The following is a 20,566-nucleotide window of genomic DNA, read 5'->3' on the forward strand; positions in this document are numbered from 1 at the left end:
TACTTGCTTGTCTTATTTGTCTGGTCAGACCTGATATGGAAACAGTTTCTTTTACGGATGCTGGGTGTGACCTGCCATGAGTCCAAACTCCCTTATCTTTCTTGATTCTGGAGAAACCAGTGTGTAGCTGAATTCCATGTCCGCCTTCATAAATTATAAGGTGTATTAGTGGAGTAGCGCCACCTAGAGGCATCTCTTAGCACTACATGCCATCCCAGTGTAGTCTTAGTGGGAATGCCAAAAATTGGTCACTTACGGACTGAGATCAGGGCAGCGAGAATCCTGTGGTTTCTTCACACTTCTGGGCATGGGTCTTGAGTTCCTGCATCCCGCCACCCATCTAGTCAGTGCCTAGATTTAAGAATATGAAGAGCCAACAAAACTTACATTCTGAAGTTTGGGAGTCCCAGCTTGGAAAATCAGCAAAACTGGGGACAGGGTCTTTTTCTCTCAGACACTATAGTCAGTGTGCATAGGCTACCTGAAGGAGGCAGAGTCAGCACCAAAGTTTGTCACTGTACCTAAGGTCCTATCTTATATATTTTGTGGTCCCACTAGAGACTGAAGTTTTGGGTTTTTAGCAGGGTTTTTGGAAAATCCCTCTAAACTCCGGTCACAAAACTCATTTTAGTTTTCTAGTTGAACCATTGCTCTTCATTCAGAAAATATTTATGGAGTACTTGGTCACGATGCGAGACCCTGGGGATATAGCTATAATCAAGACACATAGGTCCCTACAATTTACTTGAGACAGACTAAGTAATGGTGTAATTAGTTTAATTACAGTTGGAAGAAGTGCTATGAAAAAGCGCAGAGTGAGAAGCTTACTGATTTAATCGGCTGAGATCTGAAGGATGAGTAGAGAATAATTAGTTAAAAGAGGTGAGAGTGGTAATAGTGTTCCATGCAAATTGGATAGCCTTGAAACTGAAAGAAGTTGTTGGAAAAACCTAAAGAAAAGTCTCTGTGACAAACTGAAAGTGAGCAGGGGTGGAATGGCATGAAACAATGCTGGAATAAGGTAGGGACCTGGTGATGTAAGGCCTAGGAGACTTTAGGTTTTTAATTTTATTTAATACATTTATTTATTTATTTTTGGCTGCGTTGGGTCTTTGTTGCTGCGCGGGTTTTCTCTAGTGTCAGCGAGCGGGGTCTATTCTTCGTTGCGGTGCGCGGGCTTCTCATTGTGATGGCTTATCATTGTGGAGCACAGGCTGTAGGCGCGCGGGCTTCAGTAGCTGTGGCTTGTGGGCTCTAGAGCGCACGGGGTTAGTTGCTCCGTGACATGTGGGATCTTCCCGGACCAGGGCTCAAACCCGTATCCCCTGTATTGGCAGGTGGATTCTTAACCACTGTGCCACCAGGGAAGTCCAAGACTTTAGGCTTTTTAATCCTGAATGAAGCAGGAAGCCATGTAAGAGTTTTGAGCAGGAATAACATGGCATGATTTGTGTTTTAGAAGTACAGTGCTAGTGCAGTGGGGAAAATGGATTAGTAGGATAAACAGTGGTTGTAGGGGGGCTTCCCTGGTGGCGCAGTTGGTTGAGAGTCTCCCTGCTGATGCAGGGGACACGGCTTCGTGCCCCGGTCCGGGACGATCCCACATGCTGCGGAGCGGCTGGGCCCGTGAGCCATGGCCGCTGAGCCTGTGCGTCCGGAGCCTGTGCTCCGCAACGGGAGAGGCCAAGTGGTTGTAGGGAGGCATGTTGGAAGTTAGTCTTTTTATTTTATTTTATTGAAATATAGTTGATTTACAATGTGCCAGTCTCTGCTGTACAGCAAAGTGACTCAGTTATACACATACACTATTATTTTAAATATTCTTTTCCATTATGGTTTATCACAGGATATTGAATATTGTTCCCTGTGCTATACATTAGGACCTTGTTTATCGATTCTAAATGTAATAGTTTGCATCTACCAACCCGAGAAGTTAATCTTTTGTCTGTGGTCCTTTCTACCTGGAACAATCCACCTGTTAGCCTACTGTTGGATGAACATCTATTACTTAAACATTCAGTTTAGCTGTCACTTCCTCTGGAACATCTTTCCTGATCTCACCCTCCCCAGGTGGCTTGCTATATGATTCCATAGCTCCCTTATACCCTTTCACGATCCAACTTTCCACAGTTATGAGGTAACATGAGTTTGAAATGTATTAGTTTGTTGGGGCTGCCATAGCAGTACCACAGAGTGGGTGATTTAAACAACAGAAATTTGTTTTCTTACAGTTCTGGAAATTAGAAATCTGAGATCAAAGCATCAGCAGGATTGGTTCCTTCTGAGTGGCATAAGGGAAGGGTTTGTTCCAGGCCTCTCTCCTTGGTTTGTAGATGGACATCTTCTCCCTGTGACTTTACATTGTCTTCCCTCTTTCTTTTTTTGTTTCTTTGTTTTGTTTTGTTTTTTGGCTGTACCACATGACTTGCAGGATCTTAGTTCCCTGACCAGGGATCGAACCTGGGCCCCAGCAGTGAAAGCGTGGGCCCCAGCAGTGAAAGCGTGGAGTCCTAACCACTGGACTGCTAGGGAATTCCCTGTGCCCAAATTTCTTATAAGGCTGTCATATTGGAGTAGGGCCCATCCTAATGATCTTATTTTAACTGAAGACCCTGTCTCCGTATACAGTTACGTTCTGAGGTACTAGGGGTGAGTACTTAAGTATATGATTTTGAGGAGGGAGGACACAATTCAGCTCATATCAGGAAGTGAAAGTTGTCATAACATCAAATTATTCACTAATAAGTTGACTACTTAGAAATTATTCTTAACTCAAACATCTCACCGTGCTTAACATTAGCATTTCTCTGTTGACATCTTTGTCTAAATCACTGGGCAGTACAGTGCACATCCAGTGAAAAGTGAAATTGCAAATCTTGCAAAAGTTAACAGTACTTTATGAAGCAATGGAAGTGATGTTAGAAACTTAACACATCATACCCAAAGCTATCGAAAAGTGAGGATCTGACAGTTAATTGGGAAAGAAAATCAAAGATGAAGACACTAGACTTCAAAAGAGGATATTTGGCTTATCAAAGTATTAAGGAAGGCCTTTGGGAAAACTATGAAGTCCTTAAGTATTTTTGCAAAAAGGATTCTTTATATGATTGTTTTGAGTAAAAGACCACAAACTCAGATTTTAAAATGAGATTTGCCTTTATAAGACTACATTCTAGAGGAAGGGAGTGCTTACCAGCCAGAGGCTAGCACCACCACACTCCAGTTCCTTACATCAAAATTTTTTGTACACAAGTACAATCTAAGACCCCTTTCAGAAACTGCCCTGCAGTCTGCAGGGAGGAGGGGATATCTCTCAGTCAAGTAGGAAAACTGAGACCTTGTGACATTATGTAGGAGAGAGAATATGAACCTTGTAGTCAAAGTCTGGCAAACTAACAGATAAACAAGGTCCTACTGTATAGCACAGGGAACTACATTCAATATCCTGTGATAAACCATAATGGAAAAGAATGTAAAAAAAAAGAATGTATATGTGTGTATAACTGAGTCATTTGCTGTACAGCAGAGATTGGCACACCATTGTAAATCAACTATACTAAAAAAATAAAAAAGTCTGGCAAACCAAAAAAGAATACTTGGTGAAAGGGGACTGATAACATACATATGAAAGAGGTCACAGTATTTGTCCAGGAAAATGTGATCTATGAAGGAGTCCTGATATTTGTCCAAAGAATTAAAACATTGAAAATCACTTTATTGGTTTGAGATGTTAACTTCTAGAATGTTCATGACAAGTTCCGTTGATTTTCCTCTTTGAGGATCATCTGCACTTTGACATCTGTATATTCATAAGGCTATAAATATGCCTGTCCAGATGTGTCTTTGTTTTGTTTCACTACCTCTTGGGCCTTTGGCCTTTTGAGGTTTTAATAGGTTGTTTTATACAACATGACAAGCAAGCCTCAGCTAGTATAATGAATACATGGAGAGCATATATTTTTGCCAGGATAATTAACACACATTTAATTACATTTAAATCTCATTCTGTTTCATTTCCCTACATCCAGGATCTACCTGAATTAATTAAACAGTTGTTTCTCTCTCAATGGAGTGGAGAACCAAGACTGTTTCTTTAATTTTAGGGATGTTTCTTTCTAATTCACTTTATAGTTTAATGACTTGTGTTGACAACAGTGTAAACATCACCTTGAGCTATCATCATGAGGTCAAGAGCCATTCAATTCTGCCACAACAGAGGTAGATGATACTTCTATTTGTGGAGATCCAGGGTGTCATTTTTTGCATTAAAGCTTTACTCTAGTATTCCAGAGATATTAACATGACTTGTGCTGGCCAATGGAAAAAAAAGTGATTATGTGTTGGTTCCGGGTGAAAGCTTTAAGAACAAGTGTGAGTTCCAACATATTCTCTCTTACCCTCTGAAACAGTGACAAGCAATACTCTATATTATTTATGGTTGCTGTTCCATCAGCTTGAGACCCAGAATGAGGATGACACAGAGCAAAGCCTCCAGCTGACCTGAGATGAAAATATAGTAAGAGTGGAAACTGAATCTTATTGAATGAAGCCACTGAAGTTTTGGGTTTACTTGCTACCACAGCAAAAATTACCCTGTCTTTTTTTTCTCTTAATTAAAAAAAATTTTATTTATTTATTTTGGCTGCGCCGGGTCTTAGTTGCAGCATTTGGGATTCTTAGCTGCGACGTGCAAACTTCTTAGTTGTGGCGTGCATGTAGGATCTAGTCCCCTGACCAGGGATGAAAACTGGGCTCCCTGCCTTGGAAGTGTGATGTCTTACCCACTGGGCCACCAGGGAAGTCCCTACCCTGTCTTAATTAGTACAGTTAGCTAATATTTTATTTATGATGTATGCAGTGACATTCATAAGTGAAAGGGGCTTACAGTTTTATTTTTTATATTTTCCTATTTCTGGAATCAAGACTACATTACCTTTGAGAATTCCCTGGAGTTCCAGGGGTTAACACTCTGTGCTTCCACTGCAGGGGCATGGGTTCAATCCCTGGTCAGGAAACTAAGATCCCACATGCTGTACTGCACGGCTTAAAAAAATAAAAAAGACTACATTGGGACTTCCCTGGTGGTGCAGTGGTTAAGAATCCGCCTGCCAATGTAGGGGACACGGGTTCGAGCCCTGGTCCAGGAAGATCCCACATGCCGTGGAGCAACTAAGCCCGTGCGCCACAACTACTGAGCCTGCGCTCTAGAGCCCGTGTGCCGCAACTACTGAAGCCCGCGTGCCTAGAGCCCGTGCTCCGCAACAAAAGAAGCCACTGCAATGAGAAGCCCGCACACTGCAAGGAAGAGTAGCCCCTGCTCGCCGAAGCTAGAGAAAGCCTGCGTGCAGCAACAAAGACCCAAAGCAGCCAAAAATAAAATAAATAAAATAAATTTAAAAAAAGACTACATTAATTCTTTCTTTTTTTAATTTTTTGCTATACATAAATGTATGTGTTCAACCCACCATCTTTAACTGAAAGTCTTCCCTAAATCTTATTAATAAAAATCAGAGTTCTATTATTATCCTAGAAAAGTTTTTGCTTTTTTTCTACGTATGGAAATGTTTCTTGAAAATGTGTTAACCTCACCTATAAAACCATCTGGGCATTTGGGGGGAATGGTGGGACGTCTGACTACCATTTTCAAATGTTTATTATTTATTGATCTACTTAAGGTCTGTTTTTTCTTGTGCCAATTTTGACACTTTGTTTATTTCTAGGATCACTCCATTAGGTTTTCAAATTTATTAGCACATAATTATTCTTTTTTTTTCAATATTTATTTATTTATTTGTTTGCACTGGGTCTTAGTTGCGGCATGCATGTGGAATCTAGTTCACTGACCAGGGATCGAACCCCAGGCCCCCTGCATTGGGAGCACAGAGTCTTATCCACTGCACCACCAGGGAAGTCCCAGCATATAATTATTCTTAATACAATTATCTTTCCATTGTGTCTATGATTTCTGTAGTTATTTCTTCTGCATTTTCTATTTTGCATTTGCTATCTATATATTTTTATTTTTTCAAAGAACCAGTTTCTAGTTAATCTTTTATTTCTCTCTTGATTTCTGCCCTATCTTCCTTATGTACTTCCCCTCTTGTTTGAGATCTCTCTCTTGCTCTTTTTCTAACTTCATGAGTTGAATTCTTTGAGCAATTTTTCTATTTGTTTCCTGATAAAATTTTTTGAAAGCTATAATTCATCAAAATACAGCTTTATCTGTGTCCTATGAATTTTTTTTGTCCTATGAATTTTAACATGTAGTGTATTTATTGTCATTCAGCTCTAAGTATTTAACTTCCTTCATGATTTTTTAACCCAAGGGCTATTTATTTATACAATATATAAATGTTAATTTGCAGTGCAATAAAGCTTTGTGGTTAGAGAAGATAGTCTATATGAAAATGATAATGATTCTTTAGAATGTATTGAGGCTTTCTTTGTGGCCTAATAATGGTCCATTTCTGTAAGTGATCTATGATGTTTGAATGTAATGTGTATTTGCTGATTTTTGAGCATAGATTTCTATATATTTAGTCACTAGAGCATATTAATAATATTAGTCATGTCTTCTCTATCTCTGCTTACTTTTTCGTCTGCTTGTTTCTGAGTGACATGAGTTAACAATTTCAGCTACAATTGTTGACTTATCTCTATTTCTTCTGAAATTCTTATAGTTGTTGCTTAATATATGATGGATATATTTAAGAAGTTTATTTCACTCTTATATAACATTTTTGGAGTAAGCAGACCAGAGCTTGTATGGTGGCTCTGTGATGCTAGGAACCTAGGCATCTTACTAATTTGTCATTCCTGGTGCATTGCCCTGATTGACTTGGTCCGTTAGTTCACCACCTCACCTTCTGAAAAGAGAAGCCCCTTCCCTTTGATATCACTATATGGAAGATGCACAAATTGCTTTTGTTCACTTTCCATTGACCAGAGTGTCATCATGCGAGCACTTCTAGTTCCAGGGGACATTGACAATTTTGGTTTTTATTCTGGGGGTTATGCACTAAAATAAATGCATAAATAAATAAGAATCAGGGTTCTATTACTACTATAGGAGAGAAAAATCGATATTGGAAGACAACTAGGAGTCTATCACAAGATCTCAGTGTTTTGTATGTAATCATTCATTTAATCCCTGTCTTTTCCATATACTTCTTCTACCCTCAACTTTCTCTCAGTTTAACCTCCTTTTTGTTTTACCCTCTCCAAAAAATAAACTTCCAGTTTTCCATTGCCCTGGGGAAGATGATTTAGAAGGTCTAACTGCTTCTTTTTATTTTTTTTAAATTAACTTATTTATGTATTTATTTATTTTTGGCTGTGTTGCTGCACACGGGCTTTCTCTAGTTGCCGCGAGCGGGTGCTACTCTTCATTGCATTGCACGGGCTTCTCATTGTGGTGGCTTCTCTTGTTGTGGAGCTCGGGGTCTAGGCACGCAGGCTTCAGTAGTTGCGGCACGCGGGCTCTAGAGCGCAGGCTCAGTAGCTGTGGCGTGCAGGGGCTTAGCTGCTCCACAGCATGTGGGATCTTCCCGGACCAGGGATTGAACCTGTGTCCCCTGCATTGGCAGGCGGATTCTTAACTGTGCCGCCAGGGAAGCCCGCAGGTCCAGGTCTTTATCCCTAAAGATTTCAAACTGCCTGAGTCTTGACAGACTGGAATAAGAATCCTCCCCAAGGATCTTTCTCAGTATGTCTGAACCTGGACGGAAATAAAATTCTTGTTCTGACCTTTGTAGGCAAGGCCATGGTGGAAGGCAATGGATTATGCTCCAGATGTGAGGAAGTGCAATTATCTTCCACTCAGCGAGTTGCAGAAAATGAGGCACACTGCTTCCCATAAATGACTTGTCTTGCAACCTTCTGAGCTAGTCATACCTTCTTTGAACCTTGGTTTCTATTTCTACCAAATGGGACGGATAACACCGTTGTCACTAGTAGCGTTGCTGTTAAGATTGAGTAAGACAGCTAGTAGCTTTAGAATGTCTAAGCACAGTGCCCCCGGACATAGTGGACAAACTATAAACCGTAGCTTGGAGTGGACGAAAAGAGCTGGGAGCTTTAAGCTAGTCAGATTTGGGAGTCTGGGTAGGGCCTAAGAGGATGGCTTCACCGGATTGGGCCAGCCGAAGGGGGCGGGCCCAGAGGGAGGAGCCAGCCGCGTCCCGCCGCAGCCCCCAGCTTTGAATCAAGCGCGGTAGTTTCAGGCGGTGGCCAATCCTAGGACAGCATTTCCTTGCGTCAGTTGTTGTTGAGGTTCAGAGCCACGCGTCTCTCACCGATATCTGTTCTAGCCGTTGCTGGTATACACGTGCTCGGCTGTTTCGTGTCCATCCGTTACGACTGAGCGGACCGACAGAAAGTCTTAGTTAACTTCCTGAGTATACGGCCTGGAAAGAGACTGTCGGCTACTCGCTCCGAACATGTAGTGCAGCCCCAGCTTCCCATTCTCTGGAAGTCGCTGGCCGCCGTTCAGTCAGGAGTAGTAGTACCAAGATTCTAGTTCTTCTTACGCGACTTGCTAGAGAAGCAAAAAGTTGCTTTTTTCGAGGAAGCCAGGGAGGAAAGGTATCACGCAGAACCAGGTGGTGCGGGTGGGGGATGTCCTTGGGCAGGATTGGGGCTGGGTCCTGGCCCTTTAAACTCGAGGGGGAGGATCCGGAAGTGGATGGGCGGGGCGAAGGGCCCTGGTATATAAGAGGGCCCAGCCGCGCGGGGTCTCCAATCTGCCATTTTCTGTCCACGAATAAGTCTCTGGCTTTCCAAATTCTCTGTTTTTCCCTCAGGCACTATCCCGTCCGCTGGCCCACCACCTCAGGCGAACGATGGCCGCAGAGTCCACAGCCACTGCCGCCATCACCGCGGAGCTGGTTTCCGCCGATAAGTAAGCTGGACCGTGGAGAGCTTGAGGCACTGGCCAGTCCGCAGGGAGGGGGTGGTGGACGGAGGCTAACCGGGAGGGACAGACCGGAGGGTGGGAGGGCTTTCCTTCCAGTGAACAACCGCCGCTGTTCGGGGAGGGCCGGACACTGGAGAAGCCCACTTCTAGCAGAGAGCCTCGCTCATATGGCAGTAACGCCGGCCGGCTGGGGCCCCCTGCCCCGCTTTTCGCGGTCGCCATCTTGCCGGGGGCAGCGGCGGCTGTCTCCAATCGCCTGCCCCTCTCCTTCCTCCCCAGGCCCGGGGCTATCGGCGGGGAGGCGGGGCCCCGGCGCGGCAGTGTACCTTCACGTCCCTGCTGTCCCCGCACTCCTGGCGTGCGCCTCCGGTAGGATCCCCAAACACATCGGGAAAATAACCAACAGATTTGGCGCCAAAAAAAAAAAACTGCACGAGGGAGGAGGCCGGACCGGTGGGTCGGGATGGGCGGGGTCTCTCGGGGGCGGGGTCGTGCGCTTGTGCGTTCGCTTCCCTCCGCCGGCTTTGGAGCAGGGGGCGGGGCCCTGAGGAGGCGGGAAAACTCCATTGTTTGTGGCTGCGGCTCCCGAGCGCCTCGGACTTCCGCCGTGGGACGCGGTGAAGCTTGTGCCCCGCGGTCTCTTCGCTCACCTGGTACTCTCCTGCCCTCAGCAAGGCCCATTTCTTTTGTCTGTGGTGGAGAGCATCGTGGTTCTTTTAGACTTTGGGGACGTTGGCGGGGGACTTGGCTGCTTCTGGGGGATTTTATCGTGAGGCGAAGCATCTTCTAGCACTGCGTCGAGGTCTTTTCACTTCTAGCAGTGTTTGGTTGCTAGGAGAATGGGCAGTATTAAGCGCGAAGTGTAACAGAAGGACTGGAAGGAATGATAGAAGACATGATTGCTATGAAAACGGCACAGTGCCACTCAGACATAAAGGTATTTTTTGAACAGTGAAGGGAAACAGGCCGTTATTCGAAGAAACAAGAAATAACCCAAATTATTAAGTGGCAGACTCTAGGTTAAACCCTAGTATTTCAAGTTTTTATTCCCTCATTACTCATCCTTTCCCCCATCCCCAAAGCTTGAGAGGAAATTGCATGAAAATCTAATTAGCTAGTTAGAACAATAAAGGCATCATTCCTTAGTAAGTTCCTGGGGCAATTCAGGGGTAAAGCGTTTCCGTCGTTTAAGGGGGTGGGTAAGGAAAATTTATGTGAGTTTAATAAACTACTAAGAATGCACATTATAATTCCAGTATAGCCATTGAAAGAATAAAAAAACATGTTTAACTTCCAAACCAGTAGAGAGAGAAAATTGAATGAGAAATAAACCACAATTCAGAGTTGATTTTGATACCGCTTTCATTGCTTAAGTGGTGAATGTTGGGCTACAGTTTTGTCATCTGTTAAAAGCTACAATTTGGCTTCTGTCCCCTCATGCCATTAAACAACGTTGCTAAAGGTTATCAATGGTTGTCTAAATGTTAAATCAGTCTTTGTCCTTATTAGCTTTCTAAATAGTTCTAAGTAGTTGTTAACGTTTTTGTTTATGTTACAAAAGAATATAGCAGTTTGTACTGTAGTGGTAAGGAGGAATGAGAAAGCTTAGAGGAAGTCTTATGTGATGCATTGAATTTTACTTTAACTGTCTTATAATTTCTGAGCTACTTATTCGTACCTTTAGATGAGAGATGTCAAAGTAAAAATAAGTGGTTTAGCTCAGTAATCCTTAAAGTTCTGGGGTTTGTCGTTCCTATTTCCATAAGTGGAAGGTTCATCTGTGTTGGTGTGGGGCTTATTTTGGTGCTTAGTATTTGGCTGTTTAAAATGAGATGGATAACCTCTTGTAAGTTAGCTTTATGATGAATTAATGTCACTGTAATTAGAATATATTTGTGTGAAAGATTTAGCTAACGTACCTGTGTACCTATATTTTGGTTGGGTGGAGGAGTTAGGTTCAGTATATTAGCTCAAATGTGTAAATGAGAAGAGTCTCTCTTGGTGGACCTGCAAAAAAAAAAAAATCTATTTTCAGAAGATTTAAAAAAAAAATTTTTTTTTTTTCCCGGTTGTGCCACACGGCATTATACAATCTTAGTTCCCCCGCCAGGGATCAAACCCACACCTTCTGCATTGGAAGCACGGAGTCTTAACCACTGGACCACCAGGGAAGTCCCTGACCTTGTACTCTTAAGACAATTTACTCATCACATCCATTAACTTTGGTAATCTTTATATGCGTATCCGAAAGTATTCTCCACTTACCACTTCAAACAACTGAGGTTCAGGGAGGGACTTCCCTGGTGGTCCAGCAGTTAAGACTTTGCTCCTAATGTAGAGGACCCGGGTTCAATTCCTGGTCAGGGAACTAAGATCCCGAAAGCCACACAGCCTGGCCAAAAAAAAATATCGGTTAAAAAAAAAAAAACTGAGGGGTGGTGGTGGTGGTGGTGGGATGAATTGGGAGATTGGGATTGACATATATACACTAATATGTATAAAATAGATAACTAATAAGAACCTGCTGCTGTATAAAAAAATAAAACTGAAAAAAATATGTAGAGCAATGCAGAAATAAAAAGACAAATTCACAATTGTAAAAAAAATAAAAATGCCAAAAAATAGTAAGATTAATTGCAATTTTACAATTTGGGCTTTAAACATACACTGTTTCTTGGGCTATGACAGTAGGGTAAAATGACCTAGTTTGTATAAATTTTATGAGGCTTGATAAATGCACTTAATAATTGTCAGCTCATGACAAAATTAAATGACTCAATGAATGTTAATGTCTCCTTTCATATATCTAAATGCCTTGGTACAGTTTCAATATGTGGCATATGTATTGTAGTATGATCTATTAATAACGTGGATCAGAGAGAAGCAAAAGTCAAGGACAAATGTAATTTTTTGTGAGATGTACATTATTTTTTAACATCTAGCTGATTATCTTTGGATGCCAATTAAACATTACACCCTCTTGGAAAAAAAAACACTGAGGTTCACCCTAAAGTTTCCACAAAAAAAAGATCATCGATTAGAATGCTTAATATTGTTAAAATGTTCATACTACCCAAAGAGATCTATGGATACAACACAGTCTCTGTTAAAATGCCAATGGCATTTTTTGCAGAAGTAGAAAAATGCATCCTAAAATTCATAAGAAATCTCAAGGGGTCCCAAATAGCCAAAACAGTTTCTTTTGTTTGTTTGTTTTTGACCACGCCTCGAGGCTTGTGGATTTTAGTTCCTTGACCAGGGATTGAACTGGGATCCTAACCACTGGACCGCCAGTAAATTCCCTGCCAAAACAGTTTTGAAAAGAACAAAGTGCAGGTCTCACTTGCTGATATCAAAACATTGTGCTACTGGCATAAAGATAGACAAATAGAACAATGGAATGTAAAAGAAAGTCCAAAAATCCTTGCATATGGTCAAATGATCTTTGATAAGGATGCCAAGACCACTCAATGAAGAAAGGACATTCTTTTTTTTCTTCTTAAATTTATTTTTTTATTTTTGACTGCATTGGGTCTTTGTTGCTGCATGCGGGCTAAGCGGTGAGCGGGGGCTACTCTTCGTTGCAGTGGGCGGGCTTCTCACTGCGGTGGCCCCTCTTGTTGCGGAGCACGGGCTCTAGGCGTGCGGGCTTAGTTGTTCCATGGCATGTGGGATCTTGCTGGACCAGGGCTCGAAGCCATGTCCCCTGCATTGGCAGGCGTATTCTTAACCACTGGGCCACCAGGGAAGTCCCGGGATATTCTTTTCAACAAATGGTGTTGGGAGAACGGGATATGCACATGCAGGAGAATGAAGTTAGATCCTTATTTTACACCGTATACAAAAATGAGCTGAAAATGGATTAAAGACCTAAATGTAAGACCTGAAACTATAAATCTCCCAAAAGAAATCGTAAGTTAAAAGCTCCATGGGAATTCCCTGACGGTCCAGTGGTTAGCACTTGGCACTTTCATTGCCATGGTCCAGGTTCAGTCCCTGGTTGGGGAACTAAGATCCTGCAAGCCTCTCAGCGTGGCTAAAAAAAAAAAAAAAAAAATTTCCCTGCCAGTTTTTCAGTACATTTTATTGAAGTACAGCATACTACAAAATGCACAAATGGTAAATGTACAGTTGAGTGAATTTTCACAAAGGGAAATTAGAAACAAAACATTATATGGAAGCTTCCCCCCCCAACCTTTTTAGTCATACTCCTCCCATCAAGCCTAGCTCTTCTGACTTCTAACATTACAGTGTCATAGGTGGATGTTGAACTTGTATTTATTTGTAAGGGTACCATAAAACTTTATAGGGAGGGTCTTGCCTGGTGGTTCAGTGGTTAAGACTCCACGCTTCCACTTAAGGGGGTGCAGGTTCGATCCTTGGTCGGGGAACTAAGATCCTGCATGCTGTGTGGCACAGCCAAAAAAACCCCAAAAAACTTTATAGGGAGGATGACAGATGATGCTAAATTTCTATGATGACTGGGAGCCAGGAAAACTGAGTTCTGTTTCTAGCTGCTGCGGTGGACCTCAGTTTTCCCATTTGTTAAATGGTGGCAGTAGTGGGGAGATTCTACAAGGAAATTTTTTTCAGGAAAGTTTTGTGAAGCAGTTTTCTTTCCTCCTACTTATTGGCATATTTTCCCTATATTTATTGAGCATTTGTCTTATTTAGTAGAGGCGCTGTGGTTAAGGAGACAGAAAAGATCTCTGCTTTCAAATGGAGCTTCGACTACTGGGATAGAGACCATGAATATATAGATTAGAGAATATCAGTGATAAAGTGCTATGCAAAGAATTACCCTAGTTTTAAGGTGATGTGAGGTAACTGGGTGGTTATTTATTTTTAATTAATTAATTTACTTATTTATTTTTGGCTGCACTGGGTCTTCGTTGCTACCCACGGGTTTTCTCTATTTGCAGCGAGTGGGGGCTACTTTTCGTTGCGGGGCGTGGCTTCTTACTGTGGTGGCTTCTCTTTGCGGAGCATGGGCTCTAGGCACGCGGGCTTCAGTAGTTGTGGCACGTGGGCTTCAGTAGTCGTGGCACACAGGCTTCAGTAGTTGTGGCACGTGGGCTCTAGAGCGCAGGCTCAGTAGTTGTGGCACATGGGCTTAGTTGCTCCGCGGCATGTGGGATCTTCCCCGACCAAGGCTTGGACCTGTGTCCCCTGCATTTGCAGGCGGATTCTTAACCACTGCACCATCAGTGCAGGGGGAAGCCCTGGGTGGTTATTTTAGATTGGGCGATCAGGGATGGCCACAATGAGATGAATGACAAGGGGCCAGCTATATGAAGTTTCTAACTGGGAAACTTCGTTCATAGAAATAGGGATAGCAGAGAATGTGGATACAGAGGCAAGCAGGTTGGTAGTTTTGGTGGTTGAGGAAGGGAGACTTCCTGTCTAATGGTTTCTATTTGCTCAATGGGGTATGAAGCAAGGTCTGCTTAGAAGTAAGGGGGAATGGAGTAGGGTGTAGGAGATATGAGGAGAGATAGTAATGTTGGAGACTTGGAAGACATATTCTAGGGAATGTGGTAGGATTGCCAATGTTGTCCTTGTTTCAGATATGGGGCCAAGAATTTAAAGAGAGTGCAGTCAGTGCTGTTGTTCCTTAAATGTTCAGCTTCTCTGCTCTAGCAGACACAGAATAGATGGCTAGAGGATTAAGACCTCTTGTGGAACATAAAAGTTTGCCAGAAGAAAAGCCTTCTTCACAGGCTGAGGGTTTATGTTAGAGAAAAAAAATCTTTAAGATAAAACAACTGGAGATTTGTGGGGGGTTTTTTCATGTCTGGTTGTCTGCCAGCAACTACCTATTTGGTCTCTTGGTGCTTCCTTTCCTTCCCCTTAGATAGCACCATCTCTGCATTCAAACGTCCCAAGATGGATGCTTTTAAAAACATTTTCTCTGTGATATATGCGTTCAGTTGCTTTCTTTGCTTCTTCCCTTCATAGCCAGGCTTCTTTAGATAAGAGTCTGCAGAATTTTTGGTGTCCATTTTCCCCCCCCTTCTGTTTGCTTATATATTTAACAAATGTATTCAATATATACTTTAATGTGTCAGGTTTTAGAGATACAAAGATGAATAAGGTATCAGTTGCTGGTCATCAGATCACAATCTAATTGGACAGGTGTGTTCTGAGAATATACACATTTGTTCAACCTGTCTCGATCTGGCTTCTTCATGTCATTTAAACAACATTGCTAAAGGTGATCATGGATTGTCTAAATGCTAAAATAGTCCTTATTCTTAGCTTTCTAATGAGTTCTTTTTGCTGCCTTTTTGGCACCTCTTTGCTGCCTCTGATACCAGACACTCCCTCCTTAATTATGTCTTCTTTTGATGCTGCCTCCATTTCTTCCTATCTTTCTGTTCTTTCAGTGTTAATGATTGCTAGAATCTATTGATTCCTTATGTGCCAAGCATTGAACTAAGCACTTTGTGAACTTTCTCATTTAATTTTCAAAACAGATCCTGTGAGGTAGGTACTGTTAATAGTTGAGGAAACTGAGGTACTTCATATGGTAAGTGGCAAAGTCACTTGTCGTTAATCCTACCCTAGTGATTCAGAATTGGTCACTTTAACAAATACTGATTAGATACCAGGCTTTGCTAGGATACAGTTTAGGATAAGATAGACATGGTTTCTTAGATCTTAATCCTGATGGGGAATACAGAAAGTCAGTAGGCAATTGGAGTACAGAATGAGTTATGATGGGGTCGTGTAACTGGGTAAGTTACTTCTCTGGAAAATAGCCACAAGGTTTTTTGTGAGAGGATTAAATGAGAATGTAGTAGGCACTGCTATGTCTGACAGATGTTTGCTCTGAATTGCCTATTGAATGTTATCCATTTATTTATTTATTATTTTAAAAATATTTATTTGGCTGCGCTGGGTCTTAGTTGCAGCAGGCGGGATCTTTAGTTGCGGCATGTGGGATCTAGTTCCCTGACCAGGGATCAAACCCGGGACCCCTGCATTGGGAGCCCAGAGTCTTAGCCACTGGACCACCAGGGAAGTCCCTGAAGCTCTCCATTTAGATGTTCCATAAGCACCTCAAAACCAGCTCAGTATGTACACCCCAATTTTCACTAATAATCTTGCTCTTGTACCTTATTTTGGTTGGATAGCACTCAGTTTCCCAATCCCAGAAATAAAAATTCTAGATTCCCCCCCCTCCTTTTTCAATTTCTAAACAGTTACCAATGTTTAGCAGTTTGGTAGTCTGTAACAGGGCTTAGAAATGTAAAGCCTAGAGGGCCAGATAGGAAAAAGTGAAGTGGTGGTGGGGATTGAAGTGAATTGTCCCTTAAAGGGCTAGGTCACTGTTCAACTTCAGCTGATTGGGGAGAATGTATGCCATAGTGGCAGGTATTTCTAATATTTAAAGAATATTGTAATTATTTCTTTGACTAGGAAATACATTCCTGGTTCAAAATCCAGAAGGGGAAGTACACAGTGAAATGTCCCTCCAACCCTTATTCCCTAATCACATAGGTTTTCTCCTCTGAGTCGACCAGTGTTAGTAATTTATTATGTGTCCCTCAATGCTACCTTATGCATATACGAGCAGATTGTAAGTAGTTATTAATTCTATATTATTGTGTAAACGGTAGCACACTTGACACATTTCTGAGCACTTAGCGTTATATCTTGGAGATGATTCCTCATTAGGGCATAGTTACTTTCTTTTCTTTTTTTTAATGGCTGCATTGTATTCTATTCTGTGACTGTCTCATAATGAGTTTCCTATTGATGGACATTTGAATTCTTTCCAGAATTTAATTGTTACAAATTGTGCTCTAGGGAATAACCGTGTAACCCTGGACTCATATCTATAGGATAAATTTCTACAAGTGGAACTGCTGGATCAAAGAGTGTTCATTTGTTGTTTTTGATAGATATTGCCAAATAGACCTTCATAGAAGTTTTGTGAATTTAAACTTATATTAGCAATATATGTGAACACCTGTTACTCTTACATTCTTGTCTTTGACTATTTGATGGGTAAAAAATGCTTTCTCACTGTAATTTTGTGTTTCTCTGAAGAATGAGTGTGAGCATGTATTCAAATGTTTGAGGTATTTGTGTTTCATTTTCCGTGAATGTGTTTATATCCTTTAATCTTTTCCTGTTGGACCTTTTTCCCTGTTGATTTAATATTCTGTATATATTCACTAAGTTAACCTTTTGTGAAATGAATGAGATGGAGTAGAATTTATCAGTCTTACATGATTTCTGAATATGAAAGGCCTTCTCCCGATGAGTTACAATGTAACTCGCCTGTGGTTTTCTTTAGTACTTTTCTGGTTTCAGAGTTTACATAATGATTTTTCAGGAGAAGCAGAAATCCAGATTTTTATGTGATATCTTCATAGTTTTAAATGTAGTAACTACCATAATTAACATTAAAAAATAATTGTGGGTAAACATGTCTATGGCTCAGATAGGACATGAACATGAGTTAGTAATTTTTTTTCTAATATGGTGCTTGTTACAGTGTGGTCCCCAAACCAGCAGTAGCAGCATCACCTAGAAAGTTGTTAGAAATGCAAATTCCTGGACCTCATAATAGACCTGCTGAACCAGAACTCTAGGGTTGGGGCTCAACAGCGTGTTCTTTTTTTTTTTTAATAAATTAATTTTATTTATTTTTATTTTTGGCTGCGTTGGGTCTTCGTTGCGGTTGCGGTGCATGGGCTTCTCTTATTGTGGAGCACGGTGCGCGGGCTTCAGTAGCTGTGGCTCACGGGCTCTAAAGCGCAGGCTCAGTAGTTGTGGCTCACGGGCTTAGCTGCTCCGCGGCATGTGGGATCTGCCCGGGCCAGGGCTCGAACCCGTGTCACCTGCATTGGCAGGCGGATTCTTAACCACTGCGCCACCAGGGAAGCCCTCAACAACGTGTTCTAACATGAGCTCCAAGTGATTCGTGTAGGTTGAAGTTTGAGAACCACTGCTTTAATCCATCTTTTCTTCTGACTATGCTAGTACATGCCCTTTTTGTCTAGGCTACTAAATAAGAATGGAAGTAAGTTTATCACTGCTGAGTGCTTTACAGTGCTATTTAATAGTATCTTCAACTGATATGCTTTTTTCCTCATTTTGTCCACTTCAAACTTTTATACCACTGAGTATATAAAAGGTAAATTTGATCATATTACACCTTCAGTGCCTCAACTTAAGGATAAAAATTTAAAACTTTAGGTTGGCATCAATACTGAACGATCTGGGACTTCTCTGGTAGTCCAGTGGTTAAAACTTTGCCTTCCAGTGCAGGGGGCATGGGTTCAGTCCCTCACCGGGGAACTAAGATCCCACATGCTGCACAGTGCAGCCAAAAATTCAAAACAAAACAACAACAAAACCTTAAGAAAAAACCTAAACGACCTGGTTCCAGCCTTGCTTCTAGAAAGTGGGGACATGGAAAGTGGGGTGAAGGAAAGTTACAATGGTAAAGTCCAGGGAATTCCCTGGCATCCCAGTGGTTAAAACTCCGCACTTCCACTACAGCGGGCCATGGGTTCCTTCGTAGGGGAAGATCCCGCATGCTGTGGGGTGCGGCCAAAAAAAAAAAAAAAAAAGTAAATTCCAGTCTTGGAATTTACATTATAGTTTAAGGAGGTATTCTCCAAAGTAGAGAGGAATTAAGGTTTAATAACGATACAGAGATTGACAGTTGCCTTATTTATGACATTATCAGGGAGCTTTTCCAAAACAAACATGAATTCTATCTCAGGTTTAACAAATAAAATCTCTAGGGGTGCAACCCAGGCATCTTATCTTTTGGATAAGCTTTCTAGTGAATTAATTATTATGCTCACCTCCGGTTAAGAATCATGGTCACATCAAGATGGGGAAGTTACATGGAAGTACGTGTGAGCTCAATATAAAATTTAAAACTTTCAACTAGAATAACAACAAAATTGAAAATGGCGACCTTACAAAACAGAGATCTAAATCAGTAGAGGTATTCAAAGAAAGACTAGGTTAGCATTTGCCAGGCATGTTGTATACTGAGTAAGGAGCAGAATTAAGTAACTTTCAATTCTAATATTTTAATCAAATACAATGTAATCAAATACATTATCAGGACTCCATGTTTTAAATTACAGACTGGCTGATGGGAGTTATTTATTCTAGACCCTGTGTGATTTCCAAGGATAGTTTTGCCTATTCCTTTCTGGGTCATTCTTTCCTGGGTCTCAGTAGTTTTCTCATGCATAAGTTGATCAGCACTTAAACAGAGACTGGGGGGAAGCGTCTACAGATCTCTGAAGCTTGCTTTCTCTATAGCTCTCTTTCTAGTCTGTCCTGTAAATTCTAGCTACCTAGGCCACCCCAAACCTCAAATTCTGTCTTCTCAATTCTGTGAGATGGACTTTGTTCATGGTCCTTCTCTGTCCTGTGGACAAGTCTCTCCAGATAGTAACCTGGGGATACTCATAGGACTCACCTCATTTGTTTCCCTTCTCTCAGATTACTGTCTTGTGCTACTGGTGTAAAACTGGTGTTTCGTGTATTTTGGCTGTTTTTTTTTTAGTAGTTTGAGTTATTTGAATCTGATGCCTGATAACTTCCATTATGGCTAACCGTGAAAGTTTAATAGTGTTGCACTTCATCTGTCACCTATGTGGGGTGCAAAACATTTTGTGTATTATTGTTGCTACTGGTGCTTGAATGTAGCATGTATGTACAGTGTTAACGTGTTTGTTTTTAGTACTCATACTTTGGACGTTTGTGTTATACCACTTTGTGAGTGCCACAGACTGGTATTGGTTTGTGAACTGTTCGTTACTGGTCTACAAAGATACAAGTATAGCGAATTCCCTGGTGGTCCAGTGGTTAGGACTCCACGCTTTCACTGCTGTGGCTCCCGGTTCAGTCCCTGGTTGGGGAACTAAGATCCCACAAACCATGCTGTGTGTATGTATAAAAATTGGGAGTAAGCATTTGGGAACAAAGAAATTTGACATTACTCTGACATTTCTGTTAATACTTTATAAAAACCCATGTCTTACACATTGAAATTAAAAGTCTGGTCCTTCAATCGCAGGTAATTTGAGAAGCTCTGTGCTAGAATTTGGCCAGAATAATCCTTTAGTTAAACTATTTGAACATAATTAGCTATGACAGGAGGTGTTTAGGAGATAAGGATCCAAGGCCATTCCAGCATTCTGGTCAGATCATCTGCTTGCTTATGTTGCAGCTGAAAGCATTTAAATTGTACTTCATTCCTGTCACCCTAACGGTGAAGTCTCTGATTATTTTCAACCCCATTTCCCTGCCTCCCCTCCCCCCAGGGCTTTTCATCAAATTTGTAGACCAATATAACATTCTCAAAAGGATTAGGAGTTAGGAGCAAAGATTTTGGATCCTGCTGAAAGAAACTGACACCTTTTCATCTCTAAAGCATTTTCTAGAACTCAGACTCCAATATAGTTAGTCCCTGCCTGGCATTTAATCTCTTCTGCCTTTCTCAAGTTGTCCCCTCTGCTTTTTTTTTTTTGGCGGCGCCCTGCGCCTTGTGGGATTTTAGTTCCCCAACTCAGGCCTTTGGCAGTGAGAGCGAGGAGTCCTAACCACTGGACCGCCAGGGAATTCCCTGTCTCCTCTGCTTTAACTTTTGTTGGAGACTGTGTCTGATGC

The 20,566-nt window shown here is 41.7% G+C and overlaps 1 protein-coding gene across 2 annotated transcripts in view; it reads left to right on the forward strand.

Moving 5' to 3' along the window:
- Positions 1–8,716: 8,716 nt before the first annotated feature.
- The window catches only part of NASP (nuclear autoantigenic sperm protein), a 35,184-nt gene continuing 23,334 nt past the window's right edge, over positions 8,717–20,566 (forward strand). The window contains exon 1 of one of the 2 annotated variants that reach the window (XM_067725964.1): positions 8,717–8,899. In XM_067725964.1, the coding sequence (XP_067582065.1) occupies positions 8,841–8,899 (59 nt within the window). In that variant the 5' untranslated portion in view covers positions 8,717–8,840. The remainder of the gene's footprint in view (positions 8,900–20,566) is intronic. The other variant, XM_067725965.1, reaches the window with a different exon arrangement.

The sequence above is a fragment of the Pseudorca crassidens genome, chromosome 2 (genome assembly GCF_039906515.1).
Source record: "Pseudorca crassidens isolate mPseCra1 chromosome 2, mPseCra1.hap1, whole genome shotgun sequence".
Taxonomy (NCBI): Eukaryota; Metazoa; Chordata; class Mammalia; order Artiodactyla; family Delphinidae; genus Pseudorca; species Pseudorca crassidens.